The sequence below is a fragment of the Urocitellus parryii genome, chromosome 7, assembly GCF_045843805.1.
Source record: "Urocitellus parryii isolate mUroPar1 chromosome 7, mUroPar1.hap1, whole genome shotgun sequence".
NCBI classification, from domain to species: domain Eukaryota; kingdom Metazoa; phylum Chordata; class Mammalia; order Rodentia; family Sciuridae; genus Urocitellus; species Urocitellus parryii.
This window is the reverse complement of record NC_135537.1, coordinates 169,990,710-170,010,585: the sequence shown is the minus strand read 5'-3', so window position 1 is coordinate 170,010,585 and position 19,876 is coordinate 169,990,710. Positions and strand designations below refer to the sequence as shown.

At 40.7% G+C, this 19,876-nt stretch overlaps 1 protein-coding gene across 1 annotated transcript in view; it reads left to right on the top strand.

Annotated features, from left to right (window-relative positions):
• Positions 1 to 18,922: 18,922 nt before the first annotated feature.
• Smurf2 (SMAD specific E3 ubiquitin protein ligase 2) overlaps positions 18,923 to 19,876 on the top strand; it is a 98,281-nt gene continuing 97,327 nt past the window's right edge. Inside the window, exon 1 of the mRNA XM_026402282.2 lies at positions 18,923 to 19,011. Coding sequence (XP_026258067.1) covers positions 18,960 to 19,011 — 52 coding nt within the window. The 5' untranslated portion in view covers positions 18,923 to 18,959. The remainder of the gene's footprint in view (positions 19,012 to 19,876) is intronic.

Below are 19,876 nucleotides of genomic sequence, written 5' to 3'. Positions count from 1 at the left end.
GAAGAAGAAGAAGAAGAAGAAGAAGAAGAAGAAGAAGAAGAAGAAGAAGAAGAAGAAGAAGAAGTAGTAGTAGTAGTAGTAGTAGTAGTAGTTTAAGAGCCCTGACAATAATGAGAGAGGAAATATAATATCAAAAGAAGAGAAACCCCTTAAGCCAGGTTGAGGAGGCTGTGTCTGTAGTCCCAGCAACTTGGGAGGCTAAGGCAGAAGCCGGAGCCCAGGAGCTGGAGAACAGCCTGGGCAACAGTGAAACTTGGTCTTAAAAAAAAAAAAAAAAAAAACATGATATGATTTCCGGTTCTAGTATAGCAAGTCTGTAATTCCTGAGGAGGCAGAAAAATTTTCTGGGAAAATATAAATTTCCAAAATTGACCCATGAAGAAATAGTGTATCAGTATCAGGATATGCAAACAGATATGGAAGAAACTGAGCATGTGATTTTAAAAAATTAGGTCAGAGAAAAATCTGAATTCAGAGACTCTTCCAGGCTTTACTGACAGCCTATAAGTGAGGGAGAAATCTCATCTTTCTGAAAAAAGGATTATGCTTTGAAAGAGTTCATGCCCTTTGACCTCAAGGTAATTCCAATTCTAGAATTCATTCTAATAAAGAAACTAGGGATTTATGAATAAGAATATTCAAGATACATATTTACTAATAAAAAGTTGGACACAATATAAATGTTAAGCAATTTGAGAATGGATGATAAATCATGTATATATTTATACAATAAAATGTGACAGATACTAATTTGTATTCAAATAATATTTAATGGTATAGAAACAGTAAAAAATCTAAATAGAAAACTAATTTTAGCTGGGCGCAGTGGCACATGCCTGTAATCCCAATGGCTTGGGAAGCTGAGGCTGGAGGATCAGGAGTTCAAAGCCAGCCTCAGCAAAAAGGGAGGCCCTAGGCAACCAAGTTAGAGCCTGTCTAAAAAAAAAAAAAAAAAAAGTCGGAGGCTCAGTGGTTGAGTGCCCCAAGGTTCCATCCTCTGTACCAAAACAACCTCAACAACAAAAAAACCCCAAAGTAATAACAATCTGATTTTAAAAATAATCCTAACATTAAAAATTGGCTGGGCACAGTGGTTCACACCTGTAATCCCAGCAGCTCTGGAGGCTGAGGTGGAAAAGCAAATGCAAAGCCAAACTCAGCAAAGGTGAGGCGCAAAGCAACTCAGTGAGACCCTGTCTCTAAATAAAATACAAAATAGGGCTGGGGATGTGCCTCAGTGGTTGAGTGACCCTGAGCTCAATCCCTAGAACGCCCCCCCCCCGCAAAAAAAAAATTGGTTAGAAATCATATATTAATAGTGATTGCATCTGAGTATTTTAAATTTTCTTCTTGGGTATTTTTATGATTTTCCAAATTTCCTATATTGAACTTGTATTACTTTTATAATCAGAAAAAAATTAACTAAAAATATCTAAGTTTACATAGCATAAGGAAAAAAGAAAATATACCAAAATAATAAGAAAGGTTATCTTTGGTGGTAGATAATAAGATATTTTTATTTTCTCCTTTAGAGTGTTCACCATTTTCCAAATTTTATAATAAGCAATTATTACTCTTACAATAAACATTTAACAACATTGATCTCTATTGGCTAGATGACACTTTATATTCATTTTACTATTATTTCAGAATGAATGTTTAGTACATAAACTATCACATCATGCATATTATTTTGTAATTTATTTTCCTTTAACATTATGAACACTTTATGTTGTTAAACATTCACCCAAATATCATTTTAATGACCGTATAATATTTCTTATAGCTTTTGTCGTATTCAGATGATTTTATTTTTTTTTTTCAAATTCATACTCTGCTCCAGTGAACATTCTTGCTCACAAAACATTTTCAGAGAGTCCTCCAATTTTTGAGTTCTCTACAATTCCTGAGTCAGTATAAGCAGTCTTGGGTTTCTCTCCAGAACAATAGGGCATTTATCCTCTCCCCAGGCAGGCGGTCTGGCCAGTGCTCCTCCAACTTGAATATGCATGTCGTCACATAGACATCTTTTTAAACGGCAGGTTCTGGTTGGGTAGGTCTGAGCTGGTACCTGTGGTCTAGCACTGTTCTGATGGACTTCCCCTGAAATTCATGCTGCAGTTCCACACCACACTTTGAAGAGCAGGTTCATAGCCAGCCTGTCCTCTGCGGATTCAAAACTCAAAAAACCTTTCTTATGTCTGAAAGTCTGTCTCAACAGAATTCCAATCCCAACCTTACTGCATTGGTCCTGGGTCCTTCCTGCAGAACCACATGGAACAAGTTTAATTCTGTTGAACTTGACAGTTTATCAGGACTTTTAAGGCAGCTGTTAGGAACCCCTGAATCTCTTTCTTAGCTTCTTCAAACATTCTCACAGGACATGATTTGAAGTCCCTTAGTATTTGGGGGCAGGGTGGGGTGGTACTGAACTCAGGGGCACTTGACCCCTGAGCCACATCCCCAGCCTATTTTGTATTTTATTTAGAGACAGGGTCTCACTGAGTTGCTTAGCACTTCGCTTTTGCTGACGCTGGCTTTGAACTCTTGATCCTCTTGTCTCAGCCTCCCAAGCTGCTGGGATTACAGGCGTGCGCCCAGCCCCTTAGCATTTTGATTCCTCTCTCACTATCCCTTGGACAGTTTAGTAGCTGGGACTTTAACTGTTGCTCGCAGTGTGGACTGATGGGCTGTGATTAGAGGGGGACCATGCTGCCTCTCATCCTCAGTGGAATTCTGCTATAATTCACCCAAAAGCCCATGTTACTAGAATGACTCAGGCTGCGCCCATTGTCAACTAAAAGCCTGAAGTCATTTCCACATCTCCCTCAACTTCTACTTGAACAGTTGACTCTTTGGATCTAAGACACCCAAGGGACCCAGTTAAGCTCCAGTTTTCTCACAGACTCGAGAGGTACTATGACCACAGGGAGGGGGCGGTGTTGATTTAGGGAATCCCTTCACTATTTGGAGGTGTCCCTGATACTTGCAAATTGCACTTTTATCTGTTTCATGTAGGAATCCTGTAGGAATCCTGTTATTGACGGACATTTCTTTCTTTTTGTTTTAATGATAATATATTTTGATAGACCTTTATTTTATTTATTTATTTTTATGTGGTGCTGAAGATTGAACCCAGGGCCTCGTATGTACCAGGCTTGTGTTCTATCATTAAACCACAATCCCGGCCCTATTGACAGACTTTTCTGAAGAAAGAATTCTATGGAATCTAGAGTTGATGATAATGAAGGTTTTGTTTTTAACTTCTTGAAGTGGGCTTTCTCCTGTGTAACCATTCCTCTTCCCCTGTCCATTCATCCCATATGGGGGTGAAATAGGAATTAGTAATATGTAACATTACTAATATATGCAATATGACTCTAATATATGCTCTTAGTAGAAAATGGAGAACACATCAAAGTTGAAGAAAACAAAAATCCTGTAGGATGCCATCACCTGGTGGCTGCCACTGTTGACATTTGATATCTATTTTTTCTCTCTTATTTGCATATTTTACTTGCTAAAACTTAATTTTGTTTTTGGTACTTGAAATTGAACCCAGGGGCCCTTTATTTCTGGGCTACATCCCTAGTCCTTTTTTGTTTTATATTTTGAGACAGGGTCTCACTAATTTGCCCAGGCTCCCAAGTAGCTGGGATTCAAGGCATGTGTCACCATGCTTGGCAAAACTCAGTATTTTAACTGTTTTATTGCATGAACAGTAAGTGTACATTATAACTAGGTGTGGTGGCACGTACGTACCTATAATACCAGCTACTCAAGAGGCTAAGGCAAGAAGACCACAGTTCAAGTCTAGCCTGGGCAACTTAGCAAGATCCTGTCTCAAAACAGAAATTTAAAGGTCCAGGGATATAGCTCAGTAGTAGAAAGCGCTAGCCTAGCATGCATGAGGCTCTGGGTTCATTTCCTAGTACAAAACCAAAATGTTTATTACAGAAAAAGTATAAAATGCAACATAGAAAAGAAGAAATAGAAATCCCTATGGTCCTATTATCTAGAAACTCTCTCTAGTTACATTTTGGTGTTTCCTTTAAGATATTTAAATCTGCATATAGATAATATTTTTTGTTAAGAAATGGATTTACATGATTAATAAAAGCATAAAATAACAGAAATGTATTTATACAGTAGCAAGATATCATAAAGGGTTTTCTACTTGACATGTTAGAAGGATTTTTCCCATGTCAAGAAATATAAATATTTGTATATTCTATATATTTAAATATGTGAATATATTCTGTAAATTTAATACATATATTTCTATAATATTATTCTAATGGTTACATATATTCTGTAGTATGAGTGTACCATAATCTATTTAAGAGATCTCCTATAATTAGACATAAAGATAGCTTAAAATATTTTGCTATTTATTTCAAACAGAATCATTCCACTCAATCATGAATTATTTTTTGAGCAGGCGCTGAGGGTCAAACCCAGGGCCTTGTGAATGTGGGACAAGCACTATACCACCAAGCTACATCTCCATCCACAATCACACGTTCTGAACTTCATTGTAAATATGTGCTGCTCAATGAAGCCTAATCCTTAAACTTAACTTCATTACAAATATACATTTCAATATATGGATATAGTTTACTTGCTTGGTATTTTTAGTGGCCCTATGACATTCTATAAAATTGAACATCTTGGAGCTGGGCATGGTGGTGTACTCCAATGACTGGGGGAGGATGGGTGTTGAGGCAGGAGGATAGCAAATTTGAGGCCAGCCTCAGCAATTTAGAGAGGCCCTAAGTGACTAAGTGAACTCCTGTAAAGAAAAGTGGTGGGGATGTGGCTCACCGGTAAAGCATCCTTGGGTTTGATCCCCAGTACCATAAATAAATAAATAAATAAATAGTAGGGCTGGCATGTAGTTCAGTGATAAAGTGCTTACTTCTCATGAGCCAACCCCTGGAATCCATCCTTAGCACCTAAAGAAAAGAAAAAGGACTATACTGTATATTACTTAGCTATAATGTAATTAAAAATGGTGGATTAGAAATTGCTATTTCCAAAAAGGAAATTTCACTAAATAACCCAGCAGATAGCTTGCTTTTTTGTTTATTTGTTTGTTTAATATTTTTAGTTGTAGATGGACACAATGCCTTTTTTGTTTGTTTATTTATACATGATACTGAGGATGGAACCCAGTGCCTCACACATGCTAGGCAAACGCCCTCCACTGAGCTACACCCCCAGCCCAATGGCTTGTTTTTATTCTCTGTATTTCTGTATTCTATGTATTTTCTGTATTCATACTCATGCAGATTTCTATATTCTTGCTTCTTCCCAAGAACACACTGGATAATGGAGCCAGCAGAACCACCTTATTTCGGGCCACTTGGCTCTTTGGTGGGCCCACTCACCTGGGTGTACTGGGAGAGACAGGTCTCTGCACGGTTCGGCAGGAGAGGAATTCCGTCTTCTTTCTTGACTGGCTGAATTGCTTTTCATGGCTTCAGTTCTATGGAAAACTATTTTTGAGAGTGTTGAGTGAACTGACTCTGTATGTTTTCTCATTGTGAGGATTTACTCTGGAAGAATATTATTTCACCTGTATTTAGAGAAACTTGCTTGTTTTGGCAAATGCTCTCTTGGTATGAGGATTCACGTGAGCTGAATTTCATGTTCTGAAATGCTGCAGGCCAGGCTCCATGCTGGGTCAGTTCATACCCCAAGACTGTACATTTATGAATGGGCTCATAACTCACTGCTTTTCTTTAGACATTAACTCTAGAATGTTGTACCTGCCTACATACAGTCACAGATTTAAATTCTGAATGATAGCCGTGAATGAGTTCAGATGAATTCAGAACAAAGACCTATGGGTCTTTTCAGATGAATTAGTCCACAACGTTTTAATAATTTTGTGAATAAAAGATTCTAATAGGGAGGGGAAACTCCCTTGGGCCCTATAAAGATATCATAAGTCATTTGAAGGGTATTTTTGAAGACAGCTACTTGACAATTAAGAAAGAATTCTATTCATTTCAAGCTTATGAGGTTTGGTGCAATAAATATTTGTTGAATGAATGTGTAGCTTATATTTATTTTGCCAGGTTAGTAGAAACTCTGCGTCTGGATGATTGCCATATAGACTATGTTTTGAGGCAGGACACAAATAGTCTGGGTGGAATTTTGTTTTTGGGTTTAAATATTTGGTTTTCAGGTGTTCTCCTCATGGGGCCTGGTCTTATCCTAGCCTTATCTGTTGACCATAGTGTTAGTTTTATTTTAAACTCTGCCTCCATGTCCTGCTTCTTGTCCTTACTTGTTAACTTTGGCTAAGAGTTTTTGTCTTTGAGAAACCTAGGTGATGTGGGACATGAAATAAGCCAACCTTCTGAACATCCCCTGAATTCAACTGTGGGAATGGGGCCTTAGAATATCAATCTTTCATGGAAGGAAAAAAGAAAACCTTTTTTTTTTTTTTTTTTTTTTAAGCTCAGTTCTTGTTCAAAAAAATCACTCTTCCTAGATCCTAGCTAGGTCTCAAGAGGCCTTATGGATTTCTTCCTTCCCTTTCAGAACCCTGCCTGGACTCTGTGTGAACAAGCCCAGGCTGGAGGGATGGAGGGTCAGGGCCCATGAGGAGCAAAGGCACCCTCCCAGCCGGGGCCATCTTAGACCAGGCAGTCCTCAGATGACTTGCCAGCTGATCAAAGAGCCATGAGTGAGTCCAGATGAAATCAGAAGCCCATCCCAAATTTCTGACCCATATAATTGTGAGCTAAATAAATCGCTGTGGGTTTACTCATTGAATTTTGAGGTTGTTTGTTGTATTGCAAAAGTTTACTTGATGAGACAAATTGTGGAGCTGTCTTGTTCTTCTCTAACCACCTCAGCTTCCCTACCACAGCACTTAACTGTTGTGGTCAAGGTCTTGGACATGTAATCCCAGACCTAGACCTGTATCCAGTCTCTTCCCTCATTGGCTTTGTGACCTTGGAAAAGTCCCTTTCCTCTCTCTACTTTTATGTTCTCATCTGTAAAACACGGAAACTAATATTGTCTCACAATATCACTTGTGGTTCCTTATCCAAGATCCACTCCTGTTCCCCATACTTCCTTCTTGAAAGATCTCTGATTTTACTCAGGTATTAATCCATGGTCAAGATGAGGGGGTCGTTCCTGGTTCATCTCAACTCATCTTGAAAATTCCATTTCTTTTTCTTGATTTTTCTCTGTCTCCTTTGATTTTAAGTTCATTATCTTTTCTAATGCTGAGTTTAAGAATGAGCACTTTTAAAAATTCTGACGAAAGGAAACATGCTGCTGTGGATGCTTCTGGCAAAAATTTCTGTACTCTGTGAAGAAGACCGAGGAAGAGATGCTGTTTCTTAAGATTTTCTGGTCTGGGTGTAAGTCTTGGAATGGGAACCGCCATCTTGTATTCATGGAGAGAGTTACTTGGGGTCGAAGCCAAGCCGTGAAGAAGGCAGAGGCATGAGACAGAAAGAACCTGGAACCCTAAAAAAAATTATTAAACTACTGAAACTCCAACCATGTAATCTACCCTATCTCAAAACTACTTGTTAGCAAAGGTGATTAATCTTTATTGTTTAAGCCTGAGTCAGGTTATTTAGTCCTAATTAACCTAAGTACCCTAGATGGTCTTCCTTAATGTAATATCTAGCACATAGAAACTCTATGGATGAAGCTCTTATTATGGTTATATTGGTTTTTTAGTGTGTGGATGTGGTACTGGAGATTGAACCCAGTGCCTTGTACATGCTAGGCAAGTGCTCTACCACTGAGCTACATCTCTAGCCTGATTGCTTTGGATTCTTTCCTTCAACTTCTAAGTGGCTTCTGATTTCACAGCTTTTGGGAAAAATGACTTAGTGACTCCTCTTCATTCTCTCAGATTTAACACTTTCCTTTCTACTTATGCCTTTAGGTCTGGAGCAGGGGTAGACACTATGGCCAGTGAGCCAAAAACTAGCCCCACTGCATGCTTTTGTGAATAAGATTGCATTAGAACACAGCCATACCCATTCATGTATGGCTGCTTCTGCATTAAAACTTGAGTAGTAGGGGCTGGGGTTATGGCTCAGCAGTAGAGTGCTCACCTAGCATGTGCAAGGCCCTGGGTTCAATCCTCAGCACCACATAAAAATAAATAAATAAAACAAAGGTATTAAAATAAATAAATAATTTTAAAAACTTTAAAAAAAAAACTTGAATAGTAGCAATGGATATTCTATGGCCCTCAAAGCCTAAAATATTTTTCATCTGACCCTTTACAAAAGTTTGTCAATCTTGCTTGTTCTGCAGCCAATGCTTTGCTTCCTCAGTGAAGATTCATGTGGGACCTAGTTAACTGCAACTTCCACCAGATAGATTTTGCTTCATTGAATGATTAGTTAAGATACTTGTGGGCAAGTTACTGAAAACCTGACCCAAGGTGGTGGTTAAGGAATGGCTGGATACAGGGCCTCACATAGGATAATCAAGATCAGAATTCTCTCTGTGTCTCTTGGTCTCTCTTCCTCTGTGTTGAATCTTAGCTCAAAGAGTGTCTACCATTGTGGGCCACAATAGGGCCCAGAAGTATCTGTCCTTGGTTCATGTTCAGTGGAAAAGAGGTGACATCTTTTTTTGAACATGTTCAGTAAAACTGGAGAATCACTGGGATTGACGATCTCAGTACTGAAAAGTCATGCTATGAAGCAATGGATAGTTTTTCTTATCCTTTTATGGCACATACAAAACACGTCCTTGTTGGTTATCTGTCCTCCTCCACTAGATTACACACTCTAGGAGCAGTGCTCAGCCACCTGGTATATTCTTAGCATATATTATTTCGAACAAATGAACCCAGAAATATATTTTATTTAACAATTGGGATTAGGGTTATTCCTCATACATATTTTTTGGTTTTTTTTCTTTTAAAATTCATACATATTTATATTATAAACATTCCTTTATGTCACTAAGTAAATGAAGTATGAAAACCTGTACAGAAAGCATGCATGCCAAATTCATGATGGTTGTTTCCTCTAGGGAGAAAGGGAGGGAGGAGAATTTTCATGTTTTTTAAATATAAAAACATCTGAAGAAAAAAAAATAAAGTCTTTGGGAACACGATTTTCCATGGTTACATAATGGTTTATCATATGACTATACCAATTATTTTAAAACCAATCTCCTTTTGTACATTTAAATTGCTTTCAATTTGTTGTTCTTGTAAATAATATTGAGACGAATAACCTTGCATACGTCTTTATGCATACCTCTGATTATTTCCTTAGAATAGATTCCTAGGAATGGAATTATAGGGTGTAACATGTGTTTTGATATTTATTTGTAAATTCCTTTTCAGTATGGTTAAAATAAATTCAGTGGGTAAGATTTTAAACCCACAATAACAAGTTATAAAAAAGGAATGACCACTGAAGGTCTAGCCAAAAACAATTATAGAGAAATTCTAGTTCTAGTATATACATATTTTTTCTTTTCCTGAAATGGGGTCTTGCCTGGTTGCCCAGGCTGGTCTTAAACATTTGAGTTCAAGCTATCCTCCCACCTCAGCCTCCCAAGTTAAGTGGCATTACAAATATGTGCCACCCTGCCGAGCAAGTTCTAGTGTCTGTCTTTATGCATCTCTGTAGGTAAGGGACTCTTCTTGCTCCATAAATATCTCCACAGTTACAATATCAGCTTTCCCAGGAAATGGATACATTTAAACATTTCCTCTATCATCATTTGGGAAGTAGAAAATGACATCGCTTTAAAGGGATTTGAAAAATTCATTGAGTCTACTCTGAATGAACAGCAGGGGACTTTGTTTCTGACTCGATCCTTGATGTTACCTTCCCTATAGAAGAGGATAAATTAATGTGAAGCTCCTGACTTCTCCATCTTTTAAAAAATTCATTCAGGACTTGGAAAAGTAGACCAACTCCCCTCACTGTGAAGTTTAGAGATTCTCTTAGAATTCAGTTACCTGAGCTGGGCCGGTGGTGCATGCCGGTAATCTCAGCTGCTTAGGAGGCTGAGGCAGGAGGATTGCAAGTTCAAAGCCAGCCTCAGTCTGAAGGGGAGCAGAGAAACTGACCATGATGGGAACATGAAAGACGACAGCCTTGAGTCCTTTGGCACAGGTTGACCCGAGAAGGAGGAAATGAAGCTGAAGAGGCAAGCAGGGCCCTGGCAGCACCAGGAATGCCATTCAAAGCCATTTGGACTGCATCCTCAAGGGAACGAGCAACCATTGAGGGATTGTAAGCAACAGTTTGACATTGACCCATGGGCTTAGGAGTCACGTTGATCTCATCCTGGCCCGTATTCTCTGCATTACCCATCAAGACTGCATCATACAAATATTTCCACATCTCCTCCCATCCCACCCTTAGAGAATCGCATTGTAGCTACTACAGTTTTGTATTTTGAAGATGATTGGAGATGACTTTTTTTGAGTCTGCTCATGTTGCTCAGTTGTCCAAAGTAGTTGTAGTGGAGTGATCCCCCCCTGCTCCCTTTCCCTGGGGGCTGAGGCTGCTACCTCATCCTGAAAAGATGTGTTGCTTCATGATATCAGCTTACAGCAAAACATGCACAGATAACTTTTCAAACATTTCGTTGTAATACTTCCATGCTTAAATCACCAAATTGGCTTTGGAAAATATGCAGTCTCTTCAAATTACATTCTCTTTCAACTCAGAATTCATAGTGTAACAAGCTAGTTTGTATATTTAAGACATTTGAAAATGGGTTCACACAAGTGACCTAATGTTACATGATTTTCTGTTTATAAAATAGCACAGTATTGTAAATGTGACAAATAATGAAAATCAGCTGGGAAATGGACTTTGCCACCTGCATTGTATATGACAAGGTATGTACGGAACTTAGAGGTTGGATCAGTTTCCTAGATTCCCCATGACAAAGTACAAGTTGAGTGGCTTAAAACAACAGAAATTTATCCTCCTACCCTTCTGAAGGCTTGAAGTTCAAAGTCAAGGTGTTCCCTCTGAGACTCTGGGTAGACTCTTTCCTTGCCCCTTCCTAGCTTCTGGTGGGGGCCAGTATCCCTGGTGATCTTTGGCTCCCAGTTGTATCTCTCCAATCTCTGTCTCTGCCACCACTCAGTACTGTTTCTGTGTACCCCTGTCTTTACATGGTATTTTCCTCTTACAAAAACACCACTCATGTTGAAGTAGAACCCATTCTATGGCCTCATTGTAACTTGATTACATCTGCAAAGACCCTATTTCCAGATAAAGTCATGTTCACAGGTACCCAGGGGTCAGGCCATCAACACATCTTTGGTGGGAGGAGGGCAATTCAACACATAACAGAGGTTGTCTATCTCACTATCTATTGGAAACATGAATTTGTGATATAAGATCTGTCCAATTCTGATACTTAGGCATAGGACATGATGGTCAACTTCAGCCAAAACCAGGTAAGTGTGGGAGGATTGGAAGAGGGTCCTGTGGCATCAGATAAGGTCACTCTTATGAAGGTCAGATGGACTGTTGAGAAGACCACTGTAGAAACTGGTTGGAGAACTGGTTGGGTAAAGAAAAGTCTAAAGGGTAATGCATGCAAAATCTGATACTGGGAAAACCATAAAGATCACTGGTGGGGAATCCAGTGAGTAATGAACATTCTGGAGGTGTATGGGTGGATGGTCCTCCCCTCTAGATCAGCACCATGCAAAAGACATAGAAAGCAAATCATATTTGTAATTTTGAATTATCTAGTAGCCATATTGCAAAAAGTAAAAATAGGTGAATTTAACTTGAATGCTAAAGTTTATTTAACTCAATATTTCTTATAGTACATGCCTATAATCCCAATGAGGCTAAAGCAGGAAGATCACAAGTTCAAGGCCCTAAATCAACTTAGCAAGACCTGACTCAAAAAATTAGAAGGGCTGGGGGTGCAGTTCAGTGGTAAAGTGCCTCTGAGTTCAATCCCTGGTACCCCCCCAAAAAAATCCTAAATATTATTTCAACTTGTTATCAATTAAAAAATATTAATAAGATATTTTGCTTTTTTTTCCACACCAAATCTTTAAATCCAATGTGTATTTTACACTTGCAGCAGCACATCTCGCTATTTCAAGTGCATAATAGATGTGTATTAAATTGACGGGGATTCTAGTAGTGCTGCCTTTTGGTGATAAGGTCCAAACCACAGGCTGGTTGCAGGTGAGATTCCAGTTCTGGGGAAGAACAGGCAAGCCTGAAGAGGGAAGGGGTTCCAAATGGAGATAAAGTGAATGCAAAGAACAGGTCACACTAAAATTTGGAATCCCTTGGAGATGAAGTTTAATAAGTATACCTGGCCAGAAGTGCTAGCAGGGAATTTGTTCATCCCTCTGTATCTCCTTCAGGGTGAGGAAGCTTGTTTTCAGCTTCTCAGTCTGCTTTATCAGTCTCTTTGGAGAGAACCATTTCCTCTTTTATTGATCTATTTGAAAGGCCTTAAAAAGACTTCCTCGGTTGCTAACTCTATGTCCTCTCAACTCAGGTCCCACCGCTCAGTTTTCCAGGGGGACCCATCATACATTCCAAGGAGAGAAAAATCTGGTGTCAGGCATGATGGTGCATGCCTGTAATCCCAGCTACTCAGGAGGCTAAAGCAGAAGGGTAGCAAATTTGAGGTCGGCCTGGGCAGCTGAAGCAAGACCATGTCTCAAAATAGAAAATGAAAAAGGGATGGGGATGTAGCTCAGTGGGAGACTATCCCTGAGTTCATTTCCCAGTACTGAAATTAGAGAAAAAGGAAAAAGGATCATCACCATGGTCACCACCATCATCATCTGTTTGACTTCTTGGTTAACTATCCACCCTTAGCTCCATTGAGGTCAAGCTTGCCTATGGCTACCCAGACTTGTCCCTGGTGGAAGGCGGTTGTTTCTCAAAGTGGATTATCTGCACCAGCAGTATTAGAAAGCAAATTCATGGGCTTCTTCCCAACCAAGTAAATGGTAACTTCTGGGGTTGGAACCCAGGTTGTTATTTCAGAGTTATAGGTGAGGGCAGGTTTCCTTAGAAGGGGATGTGTGTAGGGACTGCCAGTTCAGAATGCCAAGATAGAGGGCAAGGAGATATGTAGTGATGGAGCCCAGTTCTGCTGGGAGGTGGGGATCATAGAAGTGGCCCTGGAGAACAGCTCAGAATGTGACTTAATCCTAACCCTGTCAGAGCGGGACTGTTGTCCATGACGGTTTTTATGAACACAAATTTGAGTTCATAAAAACTGGGACAGGAGAGGCAGAGGATAAAATGAGTATAAAGGGGGGCGGGAAGGTTAGGTTGATGGCAATAACTACCGGGGGTGCTGTTTTATCAGTTTCAAGCTCAATTGCAAGAAAATAGACCTAAGGTTAAATTAAGTTAAATCCATGATATTTTAAAAATGAAAAAAAAATGTTGACTTTTACACAGTGGTATAAACTGCTAAGTGCCCAAGGCTTGCTTTTTCCATAGTGCATACACTGTATTAAATTTGAAATTTACACTATAAAAATAGCTTCACAGGAGTACCACTATTAACATAACCTTACCTCAGACAGACTTTTTATTGCTGGAGACAACTCTTCCATGTAAAAAAACATATTAATGGCTGGAGCAGAAGAAATACCAACTACAGATGGTAAGCATTTTCTTGCAAAGTCACATCAAATTTAACATTAGCTCTGGAAAACAGGAACATGTTTAAAACAAAAGATTTTAAGTAGTTGCATAACAGTGTAGATTTTCACCTATGGTCCAGGAGACCATCATAAAGAGTACCATTTTAAGTGATTAGTAAAATACATTAATGAAAAAGTACAAAGCTTTTGCTCAAAAATTATATTTAATCATTGCTATTATAGCATTTTCATTGGAAGTTTCTACTAAGTGATATTTATGGAAAAAGATTGATTTTATTGGTATGAAATAGGTGATGTTAGTATACTTGAGACAGATGCCTGAAATAATGATTTGATAAAAAGTATACAATTCTACCCCAGAGCAAATTAAAGGCCATAAGGGAGAGCTGGGGTTGTGGCTCAGTGGTAGAGTTCTTGCCTAGCATGCAGGAGGCACTGGGTTCAATCCTCAGCACCATATAAATGTAAAATAAAGATATTGTGTCCACCTAAAACTTAAGAATAAATATTTGGGAAAAAAAAAGCCATAAGGGAAGAAGATGCCTTTGAAAAGATTTTTTTTTGCATTTCCCCCACCCATTAAGGGTATGTACAGCCACAATTTATGTTCGAAGTGGATTTCTATTTTAGGGAGAAAGCGAAGGCTGAATTTCATAAGAATTCTAATTCCTCCTTTTCTAAAAAACACATCTAAACGTGTTGCTATGTTGAAGTGAGGTAGTACATTGAATGCTGAAATTTAATCTGATGAAGGTTGAGCTTTTCTTAATAGTGTAACTCAGGATACTGCAGTTGACCCTGAGGAGCAGCATCACCTGAGAACTTGTTAGAAATGTAAATACCAGTGTTCAATTCTAGACGGACCCCCATCTTGCCTTCTACAGTGGGATGCACCAATCTGTGTTTAGCAAGCTCCTCAGGTGATTTTGATGCATGCTGAAGTTTGAGAACCACTGGAGTTAGTAGTCCCTAAACTTGGTTGTGGGTCAGAGTTTTATAAGCACTGTGAAGTTTTATAAGTACTCCTGAAACCAACTTCAAGAAATTCTGATTCAGAAGACCTGGGATGGTCTTAGGAACCTGTATTTTCATCACCAAATAACCTAAGGAGCTACTAAGCTTTTTAACCAAAAGCACTATTAGTTAAATTAAGTCTATGTCAATACAAGTTCTCCATCTCTCCCTTGTTTCCTATTTTTACTCCTTTCCTTCTTTTCCTTCCTCAAATTCTTTTCTACTAGTCTGAGCTTTAATTATTATTATTTTTTTCCATCACAGTATCTTTCAAGGCCTAGTATAGTGGAGTGGTACATAGAAAGAATTCAGAAAGTATTGGATGAGGGCTGGGGTTTGTAGCTCAGTGGTAAAGTGCTTGCCTAGCATGAGTGAGGCCATGGGTTTGATTCTCAGCACCGTATAAAATCAAATAAACAAAGGTTAAATTCTTTTTTTTTTTTTTTTTAAAGAGAGAGTGAGAGAGGAGAGAGAGAGAGAGAGAGAGAGAGAGAGAGAGAGAGAGAGAGAGAGAGAATTTTAATATTTATTTATTAGTTCTCGGCGGACACAACATCTTTGTTGGTATGTGGTGCTGGGGATCGAACCGGGGCCGCATGCATGCCAGGCGAGCGCGCTACCGCTTGAGCCACATCCCCAGCCCAAGGTTAAATTCTTAAAAAAAAAAAAAAAAAAAAAAACAAAGCCTTGGATGAGCTGGCTTGGTGGTACACATACATCTGTAATCCCAGCAGCTCTGGAGGCTGAAGCAGGAATTCAAAGCCAGCCTCAGCAACTTAGTGAAGCCCTAAGCAACTCGGTGAGTTCCTGTTTCTAAATAAAATAAAAATTAAAAAAAAAAAAAAAAGGGCTGGGGATGTGGCTCAGTAGTTAAGTGCCCCAGGGTTCAATCCTTGGTACCAAAAAAAAAAAAAAAAAAAAAAGGTGAATGAATGAATCTCATAGAATTTATTGCAGAATGGCCCTATCTTCATGTTCAATGCTATTTTCCTTTTCTGAAAGATTTTTCTGCTTGAATGAATATAATCAATATTATGTAAGATTCTCAACTCCCAGTTAATTTTCTTCTTTGTCCTTCTGAAGTTCCAGGTATCAATTGATAGTTTTCTGCATATTTTCATTATAATGTACACTTTCAAAATATCTTAAAGGAGGGAGGGATATGTTTTTTTTTTCTTTTTTTTTATTAGACATCTTTATTCTTTTTCTTTTTGTTCTTTTTGGTTATACATGACAGTAGAATGTTTTTTGATATATTATACATACATGGAGTATAACTTCCTGTTCTTGTGGTTGTATGTGATGTGGAATTACACTGATTATGTATTCATTTTAGGAAAGTTAGGTCTGATGGATTCTACTCTCACTCTGCACAAAACTCAACTTAATGTGGATCAAAGACCTAGGCATTAGATCAGAGACTCTGCACCTTCCAGAAGAAAAAGTAGGCTCCAATCTCCATCATGTTGGCTTAGGAACTGACTTCCTCAACAAGACTTCTAAAGCACAAGAAGTAAAATCAAGACTCAATAAATGGAATGGTATCAAATTAAAAAGCTTCTTCACAACAAAGGGAACAATCAAGAACGTGAAGAGAGCGCCTACAGAATGGGAGAAAAATCTTTGCCAACTGCACCTCAGAGCATTAATCTCCAGGACATATAAATATATAAAAATTAATATAAATATATATGAATATATATATATGTGTGTGTGTGTGTGTCTGTGTGTGTGTGTGTTAGTCGGTTAGTTTAATGGCTTCTGGCCCAAGCATCTTTAGTCTGGGTCTGACTAGTTGAGGCCATTAAATTCATTGAATTAAGAGATGCATTCAAAATAACTTTCCTATTATTACTATTCCACTTTGTCATTTGTCTTACTTTATTATAAACCTCTGATTACTTATTTTCCATTAAATATTTTTTTTTTTTTAAATTTATTTTTTAGTTGTAGTTGGATACAATACCTTTATTTTACTTATTCATTTTTATGTGGTGCCTAGGATCCAACCCAGGGTCCGGCACCTGTGAGGCGAGTGCTCTACCGCTGAGCTACAACCCCAGCCCTCCATTAAATATTTAAAGTCAACGTCAAATAACATTTAACATGGTAAGGATAACATCAATTAATAAAGTGAACATCTTTTAGAAAGATTATTCCTTATATATTGAATGATTTTAAAATATTATTCTTATCTGAATTTTTGTTTTAAACTATAGGTTTAAACTTATAAGCAAGTCTAAACAGAGTTCCTCCTTTGCATATTATGCCTGGATCCATTTCCCTGCACTGTCATTTGCACATTTGAATGTACTACTTTAAATTTCACAACAAGCAGTCTTCTCCCAGGCTCCCTATCATCTGAAATACTAACTTATATTACCTAATACAAAGCTACAAATTATGTCAGTGGGTGTTTGGAACGAAGTGTGTGCCATAAGGCAAATGTGTATGTATTCATCAGTTTGCTAAGTTCATTGTCACTGTTTAGCCTCTTGCATAGTGAGAGCACCTATTGTTTAAATTGATTCTTGTATCATCAGATCTTCTGTAGTACAAGGAAGTATTTCTAAAGAACTGTGTTCACTGCTTTGTACATAATAGGTACTTAGCACTTATTGAATGAATTTCTAGCACTGTCCCTTGTATTTTTAGTCTGACTTCTGAAACATTATATAATTTGAGGATCCCTTTAGTTGTAGGGGTGTTTTTCAGACCAATGAAACGCTCTTGGAGGTAACTTCATCTGGAGAATGAAGTGACTTCCCTGATGAATTAAATGCAACAAATTACATTGATTAGAATTAAAATATATTAGACTTTATTAAAAATTTTTCATTTCAGTAGGTATAACTGCCTTAAGCAAAGCTAACAAAGCACACATACACAAATTTCTCACGCTGTAGTTTTCATTGTAGTACTTTGGCACTACATACAACTTTTATTCTGATTTTAAGCTGCACTGTACATAAACTCTTCCATGTTACATGATGGTCCTAATTGCCATTTAAATGACTATAAAAAATCCATACAGTTGATGTAACTCACCATTAGGCTCTTTTCCCATCCCCTTTTTGTTATTAGCCAAACTTTGCAAAGAACATTTTCTGTATTATTTGTCAAGAATAAATTCCTAGCAGTGCAATTACAGGGTCAAAGGGTAAGTCATATTTATTTTTATTTCATTTTCGACTTTTTCCTCCCAAGATAACGAAACAAACAGTACTGTACAAAAAGCTTTTCACAAGTCTCTCTAAGGCTTATCTTATTAACAATCGTTTATGGTATTAGTATCATCTCCCTATCCTTGTGCTGCAGCTGGAAAAAGAGCCTGGGCAGGCGAGTAACCTGATCTCGTCCACCAGGTGAGTCCAGGGTGGAGGCGGCAACTACAATACTAGGAGCAAAGCACTCCAGGGGATTTGCTGTAACACTGACTATGGAATATACTCCCTTCGCTCTCGGGAGAGACGATAAATTGGGAGTGGGGGGTGGGGGTGGGGGTGGGCAACGGAGTCTGTTCTAACTTTGCTCGCCTTGGCCTCCTAGAGCACCCTGCACGCAAGTGGGCGTATAATAAATGCGGTCTTTTCTGCGCGGACACAAGCGCTCCCTTAAACGGGCTGTACACAGAACCTCTAGGTGCCGCCAAGCCGCCGCAGCTTTGCGGCTTTGCGGGATCCTGCGCTAAGCCCCGAGCCGGACCCAGGGCAGCAGCGCCCTCGTTCCCCGCGGGCCCGCGCCCCGGGCACCCGGCGCGCGCCCGCGCCCCGCCCAGGCCCCGCCTCGCCAGCTCCGCCTCCTGTCTCTTCCCCGCCCCCCGAGTCGACGAGTGGTGGCGGCGGCGGCCCCAGGACCCGGTTCCCTCAGACAAGAGGGCGGGTGGAGGAGGAAGCGGCCGAGTCCCGGGTCCTGCTCCGGCGCGCCGAGCACCGCCTGCCTCAGCCGACTAGCCTCGTCGGCTCTGGGGTTCGCCGAGCCGGGTGGAGGGGAAAGGCCGCGGCGGTCGCGAGGCGGCGGCGGGGGCGCGGGCGGCGGCGGCGCGGCCGCGGCTGCCGCTTTGTTGTGCGGCCGGGGCCGGGGAAGGAGAAGTGGGAGGAGGGGGGAGCTCAGCGTCCCGCTCCCCCAGCGGCTCATGGCGACGACGCTCGGCACATCCGGGACCCTCCGGCCGAGGCGGCCGCGGCGCCGGCTGCTCGGGCCCGAGCCCCGGCCGCTGTGGTGACTCCGCCGCGCCTCGCCGTCGCCCCCGCCCCGCCCGCCGGCCCGGAGCGCCGCCGCCGCCGCCGCCGCCCCCGCCGCCGGGGACATGTCTAACCCCGGAGGCCGGAGGAACGGGCCCGTCAAGCTGCGCCTGACAGGTGAGGGGGGCGGCGGGCGGCCGGGCAGCGGCGGGGTGGGCCAGCCGGCGGGGGGTGCCTGTGGCCTTGGGCAGGGCCAGGGTCGCGATCAATGGTGCTTCGGGGGTCGCGGCGTGGGAAGGCCTAGTTCAGGGAGAGTCGTGGGACGACCACTCGCGCGGGTTTGGAAATTCTTGAAAAAGCCAGGAGGTCTTTTGTGGAGGGGAGGGGTGCGCCGGGCCGAATCTCTGGCGGATCTGAGGTCGGGACGTCTGGGCGGAGGAGCTCGCCTCTCTCCCCCACCGCGACCGCGAGCAGCCCCTGGGCTGCTGCCCAGGTGGGGTCGTGAAGGGGATTATTGAATCCGGTTGCTGACTGCGCGCAGTAAACACTCCTTAAAGATGGAGTGCTTAACGGGAGGGTGTGTGTGTGTGTTCCCGAGTTGTTAACTTGGACACCCACTTATGCCCGCGTGCAAAACCTTGACTCTATGCTGCCGGCCAGTGTGGCCGGTGCCACACACCTTAAACGCACGTCTAAGGAGAGGGAAGGAGACTGAGGTTGACTTTTCCGGTGTGTCTGCCTGATCCCACAACTCGGGCTTATTGTACACTCTGTGTTTTGGAAGTGTTTGATTGTAGGGTAGCATGTTTTGGGTTGTTCCTTGTAGGCCGCAGAATGTGGCTCACAGTCTGACTTTAGATCTGCTGTAGAAACACTTTTTTTGGGGGGGGGCGGGGGGGGGGTAACATTTCTAAGTATGTGCTCATACAGACTTTCAAGCAAACTTTCTCTCGTTCTCTCCCCTCTCCCCCTTCCCTTTTCTAAATGGAAAAGAATGTCCAGAGGGGTTTGCTAGATAGAAGACTATTCTTACAAAGTGTTT